The sequence below is a fragment of the Bos taurus genome, chromosome 17 (genome assembly GCF_002263795.3).
Source record: "Bos taurus isolate L1 Dominette 01449 registration number 42190680 breed Hereford chromosome 17, ARS-UCD2.0, whole genome shotgun sequence".
NCBI lineage: Eukaryota > Metazoa > Chordata > Mammalia > Artiodactyla > Bovidae > Bos > Bos taurus.
In genome coordinates this window covers 57182887-57201878 of record NC_037344.1, presented here as the reverse complement: position 1 = coordinate 57201878, position 18992 = coordinate 57182887, and the positions used below count along the sequence as shown (strand labels likewise).

The window sequence follows — 18992 nt, the reverse complement described above, 5'->3', positions numbered from 1 at the left end:
CGTCTTTTAATTTCATGGCTACAGTCACCATCTGCAGTGATTTTGGAGCCCCCAAAAATAAAGTCTGCCACTGTTTCCACTGTTTCCTCATCTACGTCCCATGAAGTGATGGGACCAGATGCCATGATCTTAGTTTTCTGAATGTTGAGCTTTAAGGCAACTTTTCCACTCTCCTCTTTCACTTTCATCAATAGGTTTTTTAGTTCCTCTTCACTCTCTGCCATAAGGGTGGTGTCATCTGCATATCTGAGATTATTGATATTTCTCCCGGCAATCTTGATTCCAGCTTGTGCTTCTTCCAGCCCAGCGTTTCTCATGATGTACTCTGCATATAAGTTAAATAAGCAGGGTGACAATATACAGCCTTGACGTACTCCTTTTCCTATTTGGAACCAGTCTGTTCCATGTCCAGTTCTAACTGTTACTTCCTGAGCTGCATATAGATTTCTCAAGAGGCAGGTCAGGTGGTCTGGTATTCCCATCTCTTTCAGAATTTTCCACAGTTTATTGTGATCCACACAGTCAGAGGCTTTGGCATAGTCAATAAAACAGAAATAGATGTTTTTCTGGAACTCTCTTGCTTTTTCGATGATGCAGCGGATGTTGGCAATTTGATGTCTGCCTTTTCTAAAACCAGCTTGAACATCTGGAAGTTCACGGTTCATGTATTGCTGAAGCCTGGCTTGGAGAATTTTGAGCATTACTTTACTAGTAAGTGAGATGAGTGCAATTGTGCGGTAGTTTGAGCATTCTTTGGCATTGCCTTTCTTTGGGATTGGAATGAAAACTGACCTTTTCCAGTTTATGGGATGCTGAATGAATTTCCCTAAGTTCTGATGTGGACTTCTGACACGAGAAACTGGTTGTAGGGGACAATTACCCGCAAAGATCTGAGGACTTAATTTCATCAGTCAGTGAACTTGCCATGGTCACCAAATAAGATGGCCCTTCCCCCTATATAAACTCTTTGAATTGCCCTTTGAGATTTTTCCCTCCTTCAAGACCTTGCTCTTCATTTAAACATGATAAATTTCACCAGTATAAACATGTTCAAGAGAAAGACCCAGTTTGATTTTCTTCTGCCAGCCTCTTCCAAAGATAGTCCTTGAATCCCATTCTCTCATAAGAACAAGTCTTAAAAATAAACTAAGGCAGTAAGTGCTGTGTGTCCAAAGCCAAGTTGGTTTCAAAGCTGAGAATAATAAAATTCAGGGTTCCCGTTCCCTAATTCAACTTTAAGAGCAAATGTCTTTTGTTGTTAATTCTGCTTGCAACCTCTGATCCCACCATCTCCAGGACCTGATGTTTTATTAAAGCATTTCAAAGTCTGGTTCTGATTATACAAGAAAAGTTTGTGCCTGTGTTCATCAATGTCACAATTCACATGGAGATACCAGCCTATTTGCCATAATCCTCCAGAAGGTCTAAAATCAGGGTAGAGGATAAGAAGGGGTTGATGTTATCTTTCCCTGATCATCTGTTCTTGAGAAATCAAAAGTCACAAGTTCTCCTGCTGCTGCTGCTAAGTTGCGTCGGTCGTGTCTGACTCTGTGTGACCCACAGACGGCAGCCCACCAGGCTCCCCCATCCCTAGGATTCTCTAGGCAAGAACACTGGAGTGTGTTGCCATTTCCTTCTCCAATGCATGAAAGTGAAAAGTGAAAGTGAAGTCGCTCAGTCGTGTCCAACTCTTTGCGACCCCATGGACCACAGCCTACGAGGCTCCTCCGTCCTACAGTGTTTTTATGTAGCCAGCAGTTTTGTTTTCTTTAATTAGTTGTCAAGGTTTAACATACAAAATTTTCACATACAAATCCAGGCTTTTGGTTTCTCTCGAAATTCGGAAGAGCTGGCAACATTTGCCTGCTGTCCCTCATGGCTCAGTACTGGTACAGTGGACACTTATGATCCTTTTGGCTGCCAGCATCTGAACCCCTTTCCTATCATTTAGGGATGTCACCAGTTCACAAGTCTTGGTGGGAGGCAGATGTCACTTCCCACTGCTGCTGCTGCTGCTGCTGCTAAGTCACTTCAGTCATGTCCGACTCTGTGCGACCCCATAGACGGCAGCCCACCAGAATTCCCCGCCCCTAGGATTCTCCAGGCAAGAAAGAACACTGGAGTGGGTTGCCATTTCCTTCTTCAATGCATGAAAGTGAAAAGTGAAAGTGAAGTCGCTCAGTCGTGTCCAACTCTTAGCGACCCCATGGACTGCAGCCTACCAGACTCCTCTGTCCATGGATTTTCCAGGCAAGAGTACTGGAGTGGGGTGTCATTGCCTTCTCTGGCACTTCCCCACTACTCAAGCTATATACCTGGTACTCACTGGCACATGACCCAGGCCTGGCTAATTAGGCATCTCTCCCCAAAGTTTTGTTGTTGCTGTTGTTTTAAAACATTTTAGTCTGTACTAGGGTATAGCCTATTAACATTGTTGTGATAATTTCAGGTGAACAGCAAAGGGACTCAACCATGGGTCACTGGCTTTAGGAAGACTCCAGTACAGGAGAGAATTGGTGAATTCTTTCTGATATTAGAAATGGTGAAAGCAACATCCAGTGAGTAGGGGCAGTAGGGTCCAACGGTAAGCAGCAGAGTTTCCCTACTGTCTTGGCTCTGTGGAGTAATTTTGACCATGGTTCCAGTTCCATGGCCTGTCTTTGTTCCATTTTCCAAGTAGGGTTCTCCAGGATTTTACTGACTGTGAGCTATCCAATATTTCATTACTACAATCCTTTTCTGCTTATATCTTTTATCTACAAACTCTTCTCCCTTAGAGGCAGGGCATAGAGTCCACCCAAACTTTTTCCTTTATATATTAACTTTATGCTGCTTATAAGATATGTAAGCTTGGAACTTAGGTCTTCTCTCTCACTTTCTCTTTGAAGTTATAGAATTTTGTCACTGGGAGAAAAGCTAAGGATCATCTAGTGCAACAGTGAGCAAAGTAAGGAGAAAAGTTTCCCAGAGGTGCCTTCCCCACCCACTGCCATTTCCTCTTACATCTCATTGGATGGAACTGGGTCACATGTTATGCTTTAAGCCAATCAGGGAACTAGGGTCACTGTGATTGGCTTAGCCTAAGGAAGTAGTCCAATTTTGGCTGAATATTAGAACAACTGAACAGTTTTTTAAGAGGCCAGTGCCTGGTGGCACCCCCTAGGCCAAACTTAATTGATCTGATTGGATTTCTGGTATTGAAATTAAAAAAAAAAAAAAATCCTGTCGTGCTTCTAATATCAACCCTCTTTCTAGTTCAGTCCCCCTAACCCCATCCATTTTTCAAATGCCAATACTGAGACCCAAAGAGATACTAAGTTGCCTAAAGGACTGTATCTTCAATTAATAGCAAAAATAGATACAAGCAAGACCACACACACATTTACTAAGAAATGACATTTACTAATTGTTTTTTCAAAATATGCATGTGAGTACCCATTCCTTTTCTTAGAAAGAGAAGTCCTGAGGAGCTCAAGGACTGAGAAGCAGTAGAGTGTAAGACACTGTTTATCAAATTTGAACACATCAGAATCCTCTGGAGGGCTTGGTACAACAGGGAGCGCTGAGCCCACCCCCAGAGTATCAAATTCAGTGGTTTTGGTTGGGGAGAGGGGGTGGATAATTTGCTTTTCTAACAAGTTCCCAGGGGCTGCTACTGCTGGTCTGGCGACTACACTAGCTACTAGCAGAGTGGCTAAGCCTTTTGGCTATAGAATCACACCAAGATCCAGTTCTGCCCCTTACACCAAGTCAGAACATGGGCAAGTTACTTAACATACCAATGAAATGGGGTCAATAATAACAGAAGGCTGGCCTTATGACAACAACTAAATATGAACTTAGAATGTAAAGCAATTAGAACAGTGTCTGGCCCACAGCAACTGCCTAATGAACATTAGCTATTATCATTCATTCCTTCCTTCATCAAACAATTATAAATTGAGTCTTTCCTTTGAGACATGCACTGTTTCAGGCACCAGGAGTACAGTGGTGAGGAAAGCAAAGCCTTGCCTTTCAATGAGCTTACAATGCACTGAGGAAGAGCATGATAGATGACCTTGTAAATATACAGTATAACACAGAGGAATTTTGCATTCCAAGCAAACAATATCAGCTGTACACAGAGCTTTATGAAAACTTGGTCCAACCTTGTTCACATTTTCCAGCTCAAGGAGGCGGTGGCGTTGTTTCTAATGCAAAAACCTCTTAGCAGCATGGCTCTTACCATGGCAGCTGAATAAAGCTCAGGTTATGGCTTTTCCAGTCAGGTTCTCCAGAGAAACAGAACCAGTAGTGTGTATGTTTGTGTGTAAAATTTAAATTTACACTTATTTTTAAAGTATGTTCAAATATAATTTGGGAATTCCCTGGCAGTCCAGTGGTTAGGACCCTCAGCTTCCACTGCACAGGGTACCGGCTTGATCCCTGGTTGGAGAACTAAGATTCCACAAGCCAAGTAACGTGCCAAAAAAAAAGTTTAAAAAAATGTGATTTATATTTATATTTATACTATATATTATATTTATGTAGATTTAAAAACACTCTATTTTAAATCACTAAAATGTACTACATGAATTAAAGGGCCAAAGGAATTGAAAAGAAAGCAAAACATGCACAAAATCCTGACCCTGAGCACCTTCTAACATTTTTTACAAATTCCAAGTCCATCAAGATCAAATCTTTGATATCGAGTGCTCTCACTTCTCCCATCCTCAGAAACAAGCAAAACAATAGCTCTAAGATGTATCATGAGAGACCAGGGTAGATGATAGAAATAACTTGCCTCCTCCCCCTGAATAGATCCAAGATTGTCACTTACGCCCCAAGGATTTCTCCCAAATAATGCTGCAGGCATAAGGATAAGACAAATTTGGCAATCAACTATTCTTACTTAACTCTATGTTTACTGGGTGAGGAACTCCATCAAAGCTATTAGAATTAATCAGCCAGTTCAATGAAGCTGCAGGATATAAAATCAACATTTTATATACTAACAATGAACTATCAAAGAGAAACAGAGAATATAATCCCATTTGCAACTGCATAAAAAAATAATAGAAATGCATTTACAAGGAGATGAAAGATCAATACAGTGAACACAACACATTGAGAAAAGAAACTGAAGAAGACATATATAAGTTGAAAGATATTCTGAACTCACAAATTAGAAGAATTAATATTCTTAGAAAGTGCATACAACCCAAGGCCATCTATAGATTCAACACAAGCCCTAGCAAAATTCCAATAATATTTTCCACAAAAGTATAAAAAAAAACAGTCCTAAAATTTGTATGGAACCACAAAGGACCCTAAGAGAAGAACCAAGTTGACAGCATCACAATTCCTGATTTCAAACTTTATTACAAAGCTTTAATTATCAAAACACTATAGTACTGGCATAACAAAAAGACACACAGACCAATGGAACAGAATTGGCAGCCCAGAAAAAAACACATACATATATGATCAACTAATACTTGTCACCGTTAACTTCCCGATGTTCAAACTGGTTTTAGAAAAGGCAGAGGAACCAGAGATCAAATTGCCAACATCCGCTGCATCATCGAAAAAGCAAGAGAGTTCCAGAAAAACATCTATTTCTGTTTTATTGACTATGCCAAAGCCTCTGACTGTGTGGATCACAATAAACTGTGGAAAATTCTGAAAGAGATGGGAATACCAGACCACCTGACCTGCCTCTTGAGAAACCTGTATGCAGGTCAGGAAGCAACAGTTAGAACTGGACATGGAACAACAGACTGGTTCCAAATAGGAAAAGGAGTACGTCAAGGCTGTATATTGTCACCCTGCTTATTTAACTTATATGCAGAGTACATCATGAGAAACGCTGGACTGGAAGAAGCACAAGCTGGAATCAAGATTGCCGGGAGAAATATCAATAATCTCAGATATGCAGATGACACCACCCTTATGGCAGAGAGTGAAGAGGAACTAAAAAGCCTCTTGATGAAAGTGAAAGAGGAGAGTGAAAAAGTTGGTTTAAAGCTCAACATTCAGAAAACAAAGATCATGGCATCTGGTACCATCACTTCATGGCAAGTAGATGGGGAAACAGAGGAAACAGTGTCAGACTTTATTTTGGGGGGCTCCCAAATCACTGCAGATGGTGACTGCAGCCATGAAATTAAAAGATGCTTACTCCTTGGAAGGAAAGTTATGAGCAGCCTAGATAGCATATTCAAAAGCAGAGACATTACTTTGCCAACAAAGGTTCGTCTAGTCAAGGCTATGGTTTTTCCAGTGGTCATGTATGGATGTGAGAGTTGGACTGTGAAGAAGGCTGAGCACCGAAGAATTGATGCTTTTGAACTGTGGTGTTGGAGAAGACTCTTGAGAATTCCTTGGACTGCAAGGAGATCCAACCAGTCCATTCTGAAGGAGATCAGCCCTGGGATTTCTTTGGAAGGAATGATGCTAAAAGCTGAAACTCCAGTACTTTAGCCACCTCATGTGAAGAGTTGACTCATTGGAAAAAGACTCTGATGCTGAGAGGGATTGGGGGCAGGAGGAGAAGGGGACGACAGAGGATGAGATGGTTGGATGGCATCACTGACTCGATGGACGTGAGTCTTGGTGAACTCTGGGAGTTGGTGATGGACAGGGCGGCCTGGCGTGCTGCGAGTCATGGGGTTGCAAAGAGTCGGACACGACTGAGCGACTGAACTGAACAGTAGCTACTTCTAAATCAGAACACTTGTAATCCTGGGTCAGCCTCATCTCCTCTCAGGATTGTTGTCTTTCTCAGCATGGCAAAAAAAACCCCCAAAACCAAAAAAACAAACCAACAAACAAAAAACAGGGACTTCTCTGGTGATCCAGTAGCTAAGAATCCGAGCTCCCAAAGCAGGGGCCTGGCTTCCATTCCTGGTCAGGAAACTAAATTCCACATGCCACAATGAAGAGACCGCATGCTCTAACAATGATCCAACAGGCGGCAATGAAAATCTCGTGTGATACTGCGTGCCACAACGAAAACCCAGCGCAGCCAAAACAACAGCCAAAGTTTATTACAGATATAATACACACTTATTGCTGGGAACTACAGACCAGCAAAATAGAAAACAGAAGTGGTTCATAATTCCCTGCTAACTGCTAAGTCACTTCAGTCGTGTCCGACCCCTAGCGACCCCATGGACTGCACCCTACCAGGCTCCTCCGTCCATGGGATTTTCCAGGCAACAGTACTGGAATGGGGTGCCATTGCCTTCTCCGTCATAATCCCCTTACCTCAGAAAAACAATACTAACATTTTGATACCAATTCTCCTCAGCAGCTTCCTGTCAGAGGGACCCTGTCCTCTTCGCTTACTAACTAGCCCTGTCCAGTTACACATATTAACCTGGCGGGAAGTTACTTATTATTTATTTTTTCTCTCTGGAGTTGTTTCTGGAGGTCGGTTCTGTAAATTTTGTTGGGTGAGGGGCATAGATTTGAGAGACGGACTGAAGTTGGAGTTGTGCTTGGAGTTGTTTTTCAATGTGAAGTGCTCACCTCCTAGCTTTGGGGGCAAAAAGTATTTCAAGCCTTGTTTCTTATGGCATCTGTATTCAAGAACTGGTCGTGTCATTTGGGGTTGTTTTACCTCAGAATTTTTTAGCGCTGGCCACTTTTCGTTCCTTTGAACGGTAACAGCTAGAACTCTGGTGACGACTGGAATTGGCTTTGGCCGTGAGACTTTAATTTGTAATGACGACTGGTGGCTGTAGGGGGTGGCCGTGCCTCTCCGGCGCGCGCTCCCTCTGGGTTCAGGACTCTGGTCCACATTGGAGAGGGCAGCTCCAACTAGAGAAGGGCGGAGTTGGCGCGAGGCGTCGGCCCGGGCCTGCCGGCAACCTGGCAACAGGGGCCTTAGCAACGGGGAGGGGGCGGGACCTAGGGAGGAAGTCCGATTGCCGCTAAATCTCGCGAGAGTTGCGTTTGCGCGCGAACTCTAAGAGCGAGGGTCCCGGGGTCTGGTTGCGGCTGTTGGCGAGGTTCGGGCCTCTGGGAAACGCGACAAGCCCACCGGCCACCATCATCACTCCGTTATGGAGACCTCAGCGCACAAGCAGCAGCAGCCTGAGGCGGCCAAGATCAGAAACCTGCCCTGGTAGGAGGGGGCCTGGCTGCTGCGGGGAAGGGGATCGGCCGCGCGCGGAGGCGGTGGCCCGAGTGAACAAGTGGCCAGTCCCCAGTCCGACCTCGCCCCGCCGTCCCCAGACTTGAGGCCGGGGTGGAACCACATAAGTTCACCTCCCCTCAACTCCCCAGTCCTGCTCCATTCTATTTATAACTAGCTAGGTCTCCCTTCACCCATAACCCTGGGCCCCCTTTCCTGTTGCGGAAGAGGAAAACGGCTTCCCCACTTGGGTGGCAACACAGGGGTTCGATCCCATGTCTTCTGACATTGCCTTGGCCTCTGTGGCAGAATATTCTCTCTTGCCAAAATAGTCTCTTCTCTCGGTGCGATTACCGGTCACATTCTAAGCTAGAATAATGATGATGATGATGATAACAGCACTTCCTAGTTAACTTTCATTTCAGTGATTTCGTTACACGCACCCTATTAGATGTTGGAATTTTGCAAAGACCCTAGGAAGAAGGCACTGTTATTCCAGCTTTACCAAAAGGCTAAATGACTTGCTTAAGGTCTAGAGTTGGAAAATAGGTTTGGATTTGAACCCAGGTGGTCCAGATTCAGAGCTTGCACTCTTAGCCAGCCTGCTTCCACAACTGTGTCTCAGTGTTGTTTTAAAGACTGATGGGATTTGGCTTGATTTTGAAAAACTCTTGTTTCTTTTCAAAAGTTTTCAAGATAATGAGTTCGGTTTGTTATTACTATAGTAAAAATACATAACATGAAATTTACAGTTGTAGCGATTTTAAAGTGTACAGTTCTGTGGTGTTAAGTGCATTCAGACAGTTCTGTGGTGTTAAGTGCATTCAGAATGTTGTGTGATCATCCACTATCTAGTTGCAAAATTTTTCATATACCTCAAATGGAAACAATATACCTGTTGGCAGTCACTCCCCATTCCCCTCTCCTTCAGCTCCTGGCAACCACTAATCTACTTTCTGTCTCTGTGAATTTGCCTATTCTGGATATTTCATGTAACTTGAATCATACAATATGTAGTCTTTTGTGACTGGCTTCTTAGATCAGCAATTCATGTCCTTTTATTGCCAAGAACATTCCACTGTATGGCTATATCACCATTTATTGATCCATTCATCTGTTAATTTATATTTGGATACAGGTTCAATTTTGGATTAACTTTAGGTGCCCATCCAGGTTGAGATTATAGGCAGATAGCTGGAAAGGTGAAATGAGAGCAGTTTTTCAGCATTATTGACATTTTTAACCAGATATTGGAGGGGGGAGCATGGCCACAGGGATTAGCCTTTGCATTTCATAATGTTTAATAACTTCCCTGATGACTATCCACTAGATGCCAATAGCACCTTCCACCCAGTTTTGACGGGAAAAGTCTGTAGATACTATCAAGAGTTCACTGGAGGACAAAATTGCCCCGATTGAGAACCACTGGGTTACAGGTTTTTGTAGCTCTCTCTTCTTTTAGGTAGGATACGTATGAAAGGATTCTTTTGCACATAACAAAATATTCTTGCCTTTATATATGTCGTAATGCATGCTACATTGTATTTTAGGGTTGAAAAATATCGGCCACAGACACTGGATGATCTCATTTCTCATCAGGACATCTTGAGTACTAGTAAGTATCCATGTGTCAGTGGCTGGTATCCTAGTTGAAGGACCTGGATATATTTCTTAGGGATGTTGTCTCTGCTGTAATAACTTTAAAGAATCTGATTAAGCTCTTTGGGATGTGGCTTTGACAGCTGCATCCTTCAGATTTTTCATTCCTGCCTGAGCCCTGGATTTGAACATAGAGTTGAAGTAGATTCAGTCCAACTCTGGCCCGCAGTGAATGAGGCGACTCTAAGACTGATAGCATCTCTCTTTTTCCCCCCATCTTCAGTTCAGAAGTTTATCAGTGAGGACCGCCTGCCGCACCTCCTTCTGTATGGTCCTCCAGGGACAGGAAAGACATCCACCATCCTGGCCTGTGCTAAACAGCTGTACAAAGATAAGGAATTTGGCTCCATGGTCTTGGAGGTAAATGAGAGGATTACCCTTAACTTTCAAAGAACTCTGGTCTCTTATTTTTAGTTCTGCTAGTTTTGTTTTCCAAGTTAGTTGCCGTGCTGGTGGTTGGGAAAGAAGCAGATGTACAATATTTCAATTCACTTTTCCTATAATTGACATTTTTGCCTGGAGATTTTTGGTGTAGCTAGAGGGCAGTGGTAGGGCCAGGTGTTTTTGTTTGCTGTTGCCAGCTTTTACTCAAAACACTCAGGGGTCACTTGGTTGCTAGCTGTCTCCCATGTGCCCTTCTGCATGTTGCTCCACACTGTTCTTGTCCCAGAAGACTGGGCTGTGTTGCCAACAAGCTCTCTTGCCCTCTGGCTCCTATTGGGTTTGGCCCGTAGGGGCCCTGGCAGGAGTTGGGGGAAAAATGATGCCTGGTCCAGCCCCGGGTCACCACATTACACAGATGGACAATGTCCCCTCCCACAGGGCACAGCACCCAGCATTTCCCCAGGAGCCAGCACCACTCCCCCAACAACCCCTTAAGACTTGGGAGTGGTAATGGGCCCCAGTAGCCCGTAAGGTATTGCATAGCTCTTGTGGTTTCTCCCACACCTCATAAGCACCTTTTAAAATCTCTCTTCATTTAGTTCTCTTCAAATTACTGAATTTGAGTGTGCTGTCTGTTTACTGCTGGGACACAACTGATCCACTTAGATTATGAAATTCTAAATGTTGTCTATTGTTAAGAAAAAAAATGGTTTAACTTACTTTTTTTGTTATAGATCTTAGAATCTTGCTGCTACCAAGATTCTTAATTGTTCTTACTTCAGTTTATTAAAAACTTGTTAACTTCTGGGTTGCTCTGGGTTGTGGTAGCTAAAATTAGTATCATTCTGCTCCTGCCTGGGGTGCTATTCACTGTGACCAGACCAATTAATTATTCCTCCAAAGCATGTCAGTGATTGTCCTCAAAAGGGAGAAGAAAGATAGTCATTGGCCTTTCAGAATATAGTGGAATGATCTAGTGAGCTGTGAGTTTTAAATATAATTGCAATCTTTTTTTTAATGATCATCTCTTTATCTGTCCTTAGACCTAGAGACCTAGCTTGCTGAGCAGGACTGATAAAAAGATACATTAATTCATAGCACACTAATACGTTTTCTATTTATTCTGGCTTCTTTCATGTTTAGCTGAATGCTTCAGATGACCGAGGAATAGATATCGTTCGGGGACCAATCCTGAGCTTTGCTAGCACAAGGACAATATTTAAGTAAGAATTCTTTGCATGATTTCTCTCCCTAAAGATTTTGATCAGTGAGTTGAGTTTTTTAAATCCTCTCCTTTGCCAGTTTATAAAAGTGTAAGAAAAAGAGCGGGGAAGGCTTTGTCAAAAGCAGCCATGAGAAAGACATAAAGTATAGGAATGGTGGTAAGAAATACTAAAATGAAAATATTATCTAAATCTATTTGCAAGTACCCTGGGGAAGCATTAGTTCCATTTTATTGGTTAACAGAGAACTGATTACATCATAAGACTGGGTGAGCTAGTTTGAATTTAAACAAAAATGAATTGAGATCAGGGTGGATAACTAGGATGGTGGTGAAAAAAGAGAGGAAAAGACAGGCAGAAGTAAAGGTGGTAGGGAAAAGGCAGCACTAGGATAATAGGATTCTGGGAGGAAGAAAGATGAAGGTGCCAGAGGACAGAACCTGACACAGAGGTTAGACCTCTGTTCCCTTTAAGAGTTGAAGGAGCAGTGGGGTATTTGCTCTGTGTTACCACAAATGTCTGCTTTGGTCAGAGTTCTAGGAGAAATGAACTTTGTGAGCCGGGGCCCAGTGGCACAAATGTGAAGGTGTAGGTTTGGGCCTGGAAGTCACAGTGAGATTGAAGCAGCTTTTAGAAAGTACCACTTGTCTTCCCAGGAAAGGCTTTAAACTGGTGATCTTGGATGAGGCTGATGCCATGACTCAGGATGCCCAGAACGCCCTGAGGAGAGGTAAGGAGTATGGCCATGTACAGTGGTTGGTGAGGACAGCTCTAGAGGAGAATTAGCATCTTTGGACATGAGATAGGACATGGGTTCTTTTCAGTTTTCATTCATCTTCTGACCCAAAGAAATTTCTGTATGCCTTTCACTGCATATCCCATCTGACGATCTAGACAAAAATCTCTGCACTGGGGTATTACCTCTTTTAGTAATTTAAAGACATAAACCTTTTGGGGACTCTTAGGTAATGACCAGACACTGGTGTTTTATCCTCCTTTTCCCTTGGGTTCAGTTTCAGAGTTGGGAATTTGTACTGATGGATGGGGGCAGGTAGGAAGTTGTTCATTTCTAAACTGCTAGATAGGCCTTTCTGCTATTGGTACCCTTAGATACAAAGGAGCCAGGAAAATAATACTAGAAATTTAGTTGCATCAGTCATGTCAGAAAGCTGACATGCTTTCACTTCTTGCCAGAAGAATGATTTGGCCAGGAAGGGAGAGTATGCTGTAATTTGTCAGTCTTAAGGGGCCCAGTGCAGTTAGTTTCTTTGCAAGGACATTCTTAATCTCTCATTAAGATTCTGCAGTGAACAGCTAAGAGAGAAGAGAATCTTTAAGAATTTTAGGGAGGAGTAGATTGCAGCCCATGTTTAAGGAGGAGGAGAACAGAATATCTTTTGGTCCTAAAGGCGTTGGCAGCCTTTCTGCAGCATCTTGTTCTGTTGAGTCAGTCTGGGCAGATCCCAGCGTGAGAATGTTGGTACAGAATGAAACTGATGTCTTAGGCATCTCTGAATTCAGCTTAATGCTCTCGAGAATGCTTTAAGAGTTTGAGACAAAGTCCACTGGAAAGTCTTCAAAAAGCCATTCTCCTCCCCTGCCCAGTAAAAGTTGGGGCATCATCCATCTGCCAAGTAGAATTTTATGCAAAAGGGAAGGAATACTGGATTTCACATCTTAATGGAGTAGAATGGCAAGAGTGCCAGAATCATGGCCACTCGTGGAAAAGGAAGCTTTTTGTTCCGTCCTGTTCATCAGCTTGGGAAAGAATGGCTGGTCTCCAGGGACATCCTCTATCACTACCATAGCATCTCCACTTGTCTGCATTCTTGTTTTCTGTACCTTTCACATGACCCTAGAAAAGTGCAGGGTTTCTGGGTCCCTTGAAGAATCAGAATGGAAATGAGGTGGTTTTCTTTTCTCTTGCCAGTGATTGAGAAGTTTACTGAAAATACCAGATTTTGCCTCATATGTAACTATCTGTCAAAGATCATCCCTGCCTTGCAGTCCCGGTGTACAAGATTCCGATTCGGACCACTGACTCCCGAACTCATGGTTCCCCGCCTGGAACACGTCGTAGAAGAAGAGAAGTAAGTATGTTGAAAAGCAGGGAAGGAGGTGGGCCTTGGGAGACTGGGTGTTGGGTAAGGCGACTGGCTGGTATGTTTCAAGGTGATACCGTTTGTAGACAATTCAGGAAACCTGGCACAGGTTAAGCCTCCCTGTCTGTTAGCTGCCCTGGCATCTCACAGACATTCTTCATGAAAGTCATTTGGTTCTTCACTGGATTCCATCCTTCTCCCCTGGAAGCTGTCCCACCTTCTTCCTGCTCTTCTTTTGTTGTTGGGAACTGCACATTGCCAAGTCTCTTCTGCTAAGATGCCACTAGCCTTTCTTGACTAGAAGGGAGGGTCCTGAGTCATCACATTCTGTGTAATCAGATGCCAAGCAAGTAACCAGCCCGAGCCGCTGCTGTTGTTAACAGGTGCCTTGGCTCTGCAATTGCAGATCTCATCAGGACCCTATCCTCCCAGAGAACAGATTTCAAAGCTACCTGCGCAACAGAGCAACACTTGATCCCAGTAAGAGTCCTTCTAGACTTGAACTGGACTGTGACTCAACATGAGGCCAATGTCCCCAAAAGCCAGTGAATTCTGGAGTCTGTAGATCAGGAGAGTATTGTTAACTCCATCCTTCCCTTTTCTTTCTTTCATTGTTTAAATGCCTCGATCATCCCAGGCCATCTTGTTCTCTCCATAAGCACTTGTGCTCTCAGGACCTCTGAATCCCTTCTGCCTGTTTCCTTTCAGAGTTGATATAAGTGAAGATGGGATGAAAGCGCTCATAACTCTTTCCAGTGGAGACATGCGAAGGGCTCTGAACATCTTACAGGTATGGCACCACTCCAAGCAGATCTCTAGTTGCTTTGGAATAGTTTTCCAAGAAAGACATGAGTAACAGTACAACAGAACTGGTAAAAACTTGATCTTGTTATATATTAAAGATGTACCCCCACCCTTGTGTTTCGATTAACTGAAAGAATAATTTGTTGCAAACAAGGGAGAGATAGGGAAGGACTCTGCAGCAGTAACATAGCTGACTGGCAGCGGCATCCTCCAGACATGGCCAGATCTTAGCAGTGTAAGAAGTACAGGGTTCGGCCTGTCGGGTACCTCCCCACCCCCACATTGCTGCCTCCGCAATTGCCTCCTGATCCGCCTGCAGCAGCCATGGTGATTCTCCCCCTCTGACTGCACAGAGCACCAACATGGCCTTTGGGAAGGTCACAGAGGAGACTGTCTACACCTGCACAGGGCACCCGCTCAAGTCAGACATCGCCAACATTCTGGACTGGATGTTGAATCAAGACTTCACCACGGCCTACAGGAATATCCTTTCTCTTGCCCTACAGTCGGTGCATTAAGTGTCCAGGGTCTGAACATGGAACTCTTTTCAGCTCATGATGGAACACGATGTCTGTGGGTGGAATGAGTGCTTGTCTTTAATGTCACAGAGTTCTTCCTGAAGGGCCCTGACCTGGGTGTGGCTTGCAGCCGCTCCACTCACAGATGGGAGGGAAGCACTTAGACCTTGGGTAGAAGATGCAGTCATTTTCAAGATGTCACTGTTACTCTTGTTTTCCTGTAAAATTAAGAGCTAGGTGTAGTGATGTAAAGCCTTTTGGGGAATGCATTTGGTTCTATTCTCTACTAGACAGATACAACTGTTATCTTTCAGAAAACTCTTATTGGATGGAGATGAAAACAGAAAAATAAGAATTTGGGTCCAACATATGCCACTTCAGATGGAAAGCAACAGCTGTGTTGGGGTGAAAAGCCCTGCTTTCAAAAGTCACTCTCTACAGTGTTTGTCCTGGAACTTGGTCCCTTTGCCTTAACTGTTCCTCTCTAGATATCATGGAGTTAAAAACTCTGAAGGGGTTGGCGTTACACGACATCCTGACAGAGATACACCTGTTCGTGCACAGAGGTAACTCATGTTCCTCCCCGGTTCAGAAGCTGTGTATAAAGCAGCATTCTTTGAGGTTGGGGGTGATTGGAGAGGGAACCTGAAGCTCCACTGTCCACTTTGGAAACAAAGAAACAGGAATGAAGAGGTGTAAACCTGGTCCCTCATTTTTTGTTTTATCTTGCTATTTAAAACCTTGTTCTAAAAATACTCTTGACCTCTAGAATGCTGGGGGGAAAGAAGAAAAGAAATTTCTCAAAGGCTAACTTATGTCCTCCAAGGGTTCATATTTTAAAGCAAAAAGTAGGATATTGTAATTCGTATTTCTAAAAGGGTATTTTCCCCAAAAGGAGAGAGGGAGAAGGAAGATCTAGCTTCACATCAGCCAGAGTGGTCTCACCTAAACCATTTTAAGTTCCCCACTTGGTTGTATGTTATGTACAGAGAACTGCTTCTCGACCCTGGCCCATATACAACCCACCCCAGGCCAATCCAGTTAGCCCTTTGAGGGAGGACCAGACACTTGTGTCTTCCAAGCTCTGAGTGGTCTGCTGTTCAGCCTCATGGAGAAGCTCCTCCCTGACCCGCAGTCACCTGCGGACCGTCTGGTCCATGAACACTGGTTCTGCCAGTTCCTTTCTAAGCCGCTGGCTGGTGTGAAATTCTGCCCAAGAACATGGTTGGCTCAGGCCCAGCTCTGCACTTTGTGGACACTGAGAATGAATCGACCTTTAAAAATCAATCGTTTTTAAAACTGGGATAGCAAGTGAGAACTCAGCTTTGACGGTAACTTAGAGTGACCCAGCAGAGAAGGCAGTGGCACCCCACTCCAGTACTCTTGCCTGGAAAATCCCATGGGTGGAGGAGCCTGGTAGGCTGCAGTCCATGGGGTCGCTAAGAGTCGGATACGACTGAGCGACTTCACTTTCACTTTTCACTTTCCTGCACTGGAGAAGGAAATGGCAACCCACTCCAGTGTTCTTGCCTGGAGAATCCCAGGGACAGGGGAGCTTGGTGGGCTGCCGTCTGTGGGGTCGCACAGAGTCGGACACGACTGAAGTGACTTAGCAGCAGCAGCAGTAGAGTGACCCAGTGGCTGACAGCATTATGGACGGCTCTTCCACCTTCTCATGATCACTCTGGAACCTGCTCATTTTTTTAGCTGCCCTACAGACTCAAAAAGAATAAAAACTTTGAAAACCTACACACTGTACTTCTAGAAGCATGGTGTCTCAAGATCTGTAGCTTCAAGAGATTAGTCTTATCTGATGTGGAAACTCATACTTGTCCTCTGTGATGTTTTTAACAGTAAATGACAGACCCCACTCATTTGATTTTTCTCCCAGTTGACTTTCCATCTTCAGTTCGAATACATTTATTGACCAAAATGGCAGACATTGAGTGAGTATTTATTTTCCGGTTTTGTTTTCCTGCTTTCCCTTTGTTCTTTGTTTCTACTTGTTTAGGATCAACGGTTTGGTCTAAATCATTCATACTTGGTGGAGTCTAGTTTTGGGTGGGATTACTGAACCAAGCGGGGGGAAGGGTATGAGCTGCTTTTTTAAAGCACAGGGGTTAAGCAAGGACAGGTACAGCTCAGTTACATATTTGAGATAAAGGCCTCTCCTTCAGCCTCAGAGGCTGGGTCCACCCTTGTTCTCCACGTGCTCTTGTTATTTGGGAGGTCTGCTTTAGTTCAAACATCTAGGTTGTTTGGGGACAGCCAGCTATCCAGCTGTTATTAAGGCATTTTGGCATATGAAAGCATATTGCAGGGAAAGTAAACATAAACTCAATTTTCCACTTTGGCTGCTTCAGTAAACACAGTTATTAGCCCCCAGTGAAGCTGGCAGCTCTCATCTGAGTAGACAAAAAGCACTGGGTTCAAAATAGACATCCACCTCAGCCAGCTCCAATTCACCATCACTGGTATTCACACGTACCAATTAGGTCACTTCTTACTGCTATACTGTGAATTGCAGTTTTACTTTCAGTAGCTGGGCACTTGAAAAGGTTGCAAGATAAATACCAGTGTCTTGCTTTATTGACTAGACCACAGAACCACAGATATGGCAAACCAAACTTCCCAGTGAATTAGGAGAAAGGAAACTTAATTAAAATCCTTCTCAATGCATTTTGTAGGTGAAGAAATAATCCCTAGTCACACGCATTTTGCATATTCACATAGAGCTTCAACAAAGTTAAGTTCAGATCACTGCTACTGGTAACAATTTTTAAAAAAATTTTTACTTTGAATCAGATTTATGAATATTTGAGGCAGCAAAGAAAATGTCAGGGAACACAAAAGATTGCTGCCTGGGATGAATTTCCATTCCCTCCTTCCAGTCCTGCAGCCGACTGTAGGTCTGATTGCTGTTGTTCTGTGGTCGAAAGGCAGCTGCCGTGCTATTCTCTCTCCTTACTTCGGTTTGCTTTCTTTTAGGTACAGACTTGCTGTTGGCACCAGTGAGAAGATTCAGCTGAGTTCCCTCATTGCCGCTTTTCAAGTCACCAGAGACCTGATTGTCACTGAGGCCTAGATGCCGGGGACCACACGCTGCCAACTAACTCTCAGGCCCAGAAGTGACAAGAGAGCAGGGGACACAAGTGAACAGCTGCCTGGGCTGGCTGTTTACACAGTCACCCCCACCTGTGTAAAATTGTTCCAGGCATGGATGGGCAGACATTTAAATACTGTTTGTGGCTGTTTGGAGCAGGGCTGTACAAAGCAGTTTTAAAGTCCAGCTCTCTTATTGCACTATGCGTGTGTGTCTTACAAGGGAACAAAGCAAAACCCATTTTTAGCCTTAAGGCTTTTACCCTTCAGTTGCTTGGATGATAGGAAACTGGCGTACCCTATTTGGAACATCAGGCTTTCAAATCTAATACGGCCCAAGTATCTTCCAACACAAGGTAAAAAGAACATCACCAAAGTCACGTTTGTAAATCTAATCTGTGCTATACTTTAAATAGGTGTTAATGGGTTTCTGGCCCAAGCCATTATGCTTTTATAAAATGAACTCAATTTTCTTCCTTTAAAACCTGGCCTTTTTATTTTTGCTCTTGAAGTAGAATAATTGCTTGCCAGTTCCTAATTGTAGTGTGGACAGGAGAGAAAACGTTTGAAGTGATGCCACTGGGGCCAGAGATCATCCAACACTGACTTGTTTAACCCAGGGCACATGAGATGAAGCCTGACTAAGCCTGCCAGTGCTGAAAGGATTGGAACTCTTCGTATTTAAATAGAAGACAGTTTATCTGCAAGCATTTGTGCTGCATCTGTGACAGGGTTCTGCACAGTAAAAATAAAGCAGCTTACTTACTGTTTAAGTGACTCCTCTTTCCTTAGCCGGCTACACAGAGGCTGACTTGTTCGACTTGCATTTATATGAAAAAGCCGCCTCCGACCCTGATTATCACAGAATTAACTTTCTCTGGAGGCTGTTCTTTATAAAGGTGTCTAATTCTTATACTGTCAAAAGGGAGAAGTTGGTTACACCCATCACTCAGGTGGGCCTTGTCTGAAGCTAATGGCCTGGGGGTGGGGGTGGGGGATTGTCTCAAGGTAGCTGCCCAGGGCCTCTCAGACTACACCGTATATGATATTTCAAGATGAACACGAAATCTAAATGCTGCCC

The 18992-nt window shown here is 43.7% G+C and overlaps 2 protein-coding genes across 4 annotated transcripts in view; one reads left to right on the top strand and one right to left on the bottom strand.

The window, feature by feature from the left end:
* Nucleotides 1-7854, bottom strand: part of KSR2 (kinase suppressor of ras 2) — a 485372-nt gene extending 477518 nt beyond the window's left edge. The window contains exon 1 of the mRNA XM_059876166.1: nt 7604-7854. The gene's annotated coding sequence lies outside the window, so the exon portion shown is untranslated. The remainder of the gene's footprint in view (nt 1-7603) is intronic.
* Nucleotides 7307-18684, top strand: RFC5 (replication factor C subunit 5). 3 transcript variants are annotated; one of them, XM_059875929.1, is made up of 11 exons: nt 7935-8110; nt 9670-9734; nt 10002-10138; nt 11306-11385; nt 12042-12115; nt 13316-13475; nt 14196-14277; nt 14645-14779; nt 15303-15375; nt 16701-16755; nt 17798-18684. In XM_059875929.1, the coding sequence occupies exons 1-11, from the start codon at nt 8049-8051 to the stop codon at nt 17892-17894; spliced, it is 1020 nt and encodes a 339-aa protein (XP_059731912.1). In that variant the 5' UTR covers nt 7935-8048; the 3' UTR covers nt 17895-18684.
* Nucleotides 18685-18992: the final 308 nt, after the last annotated feature.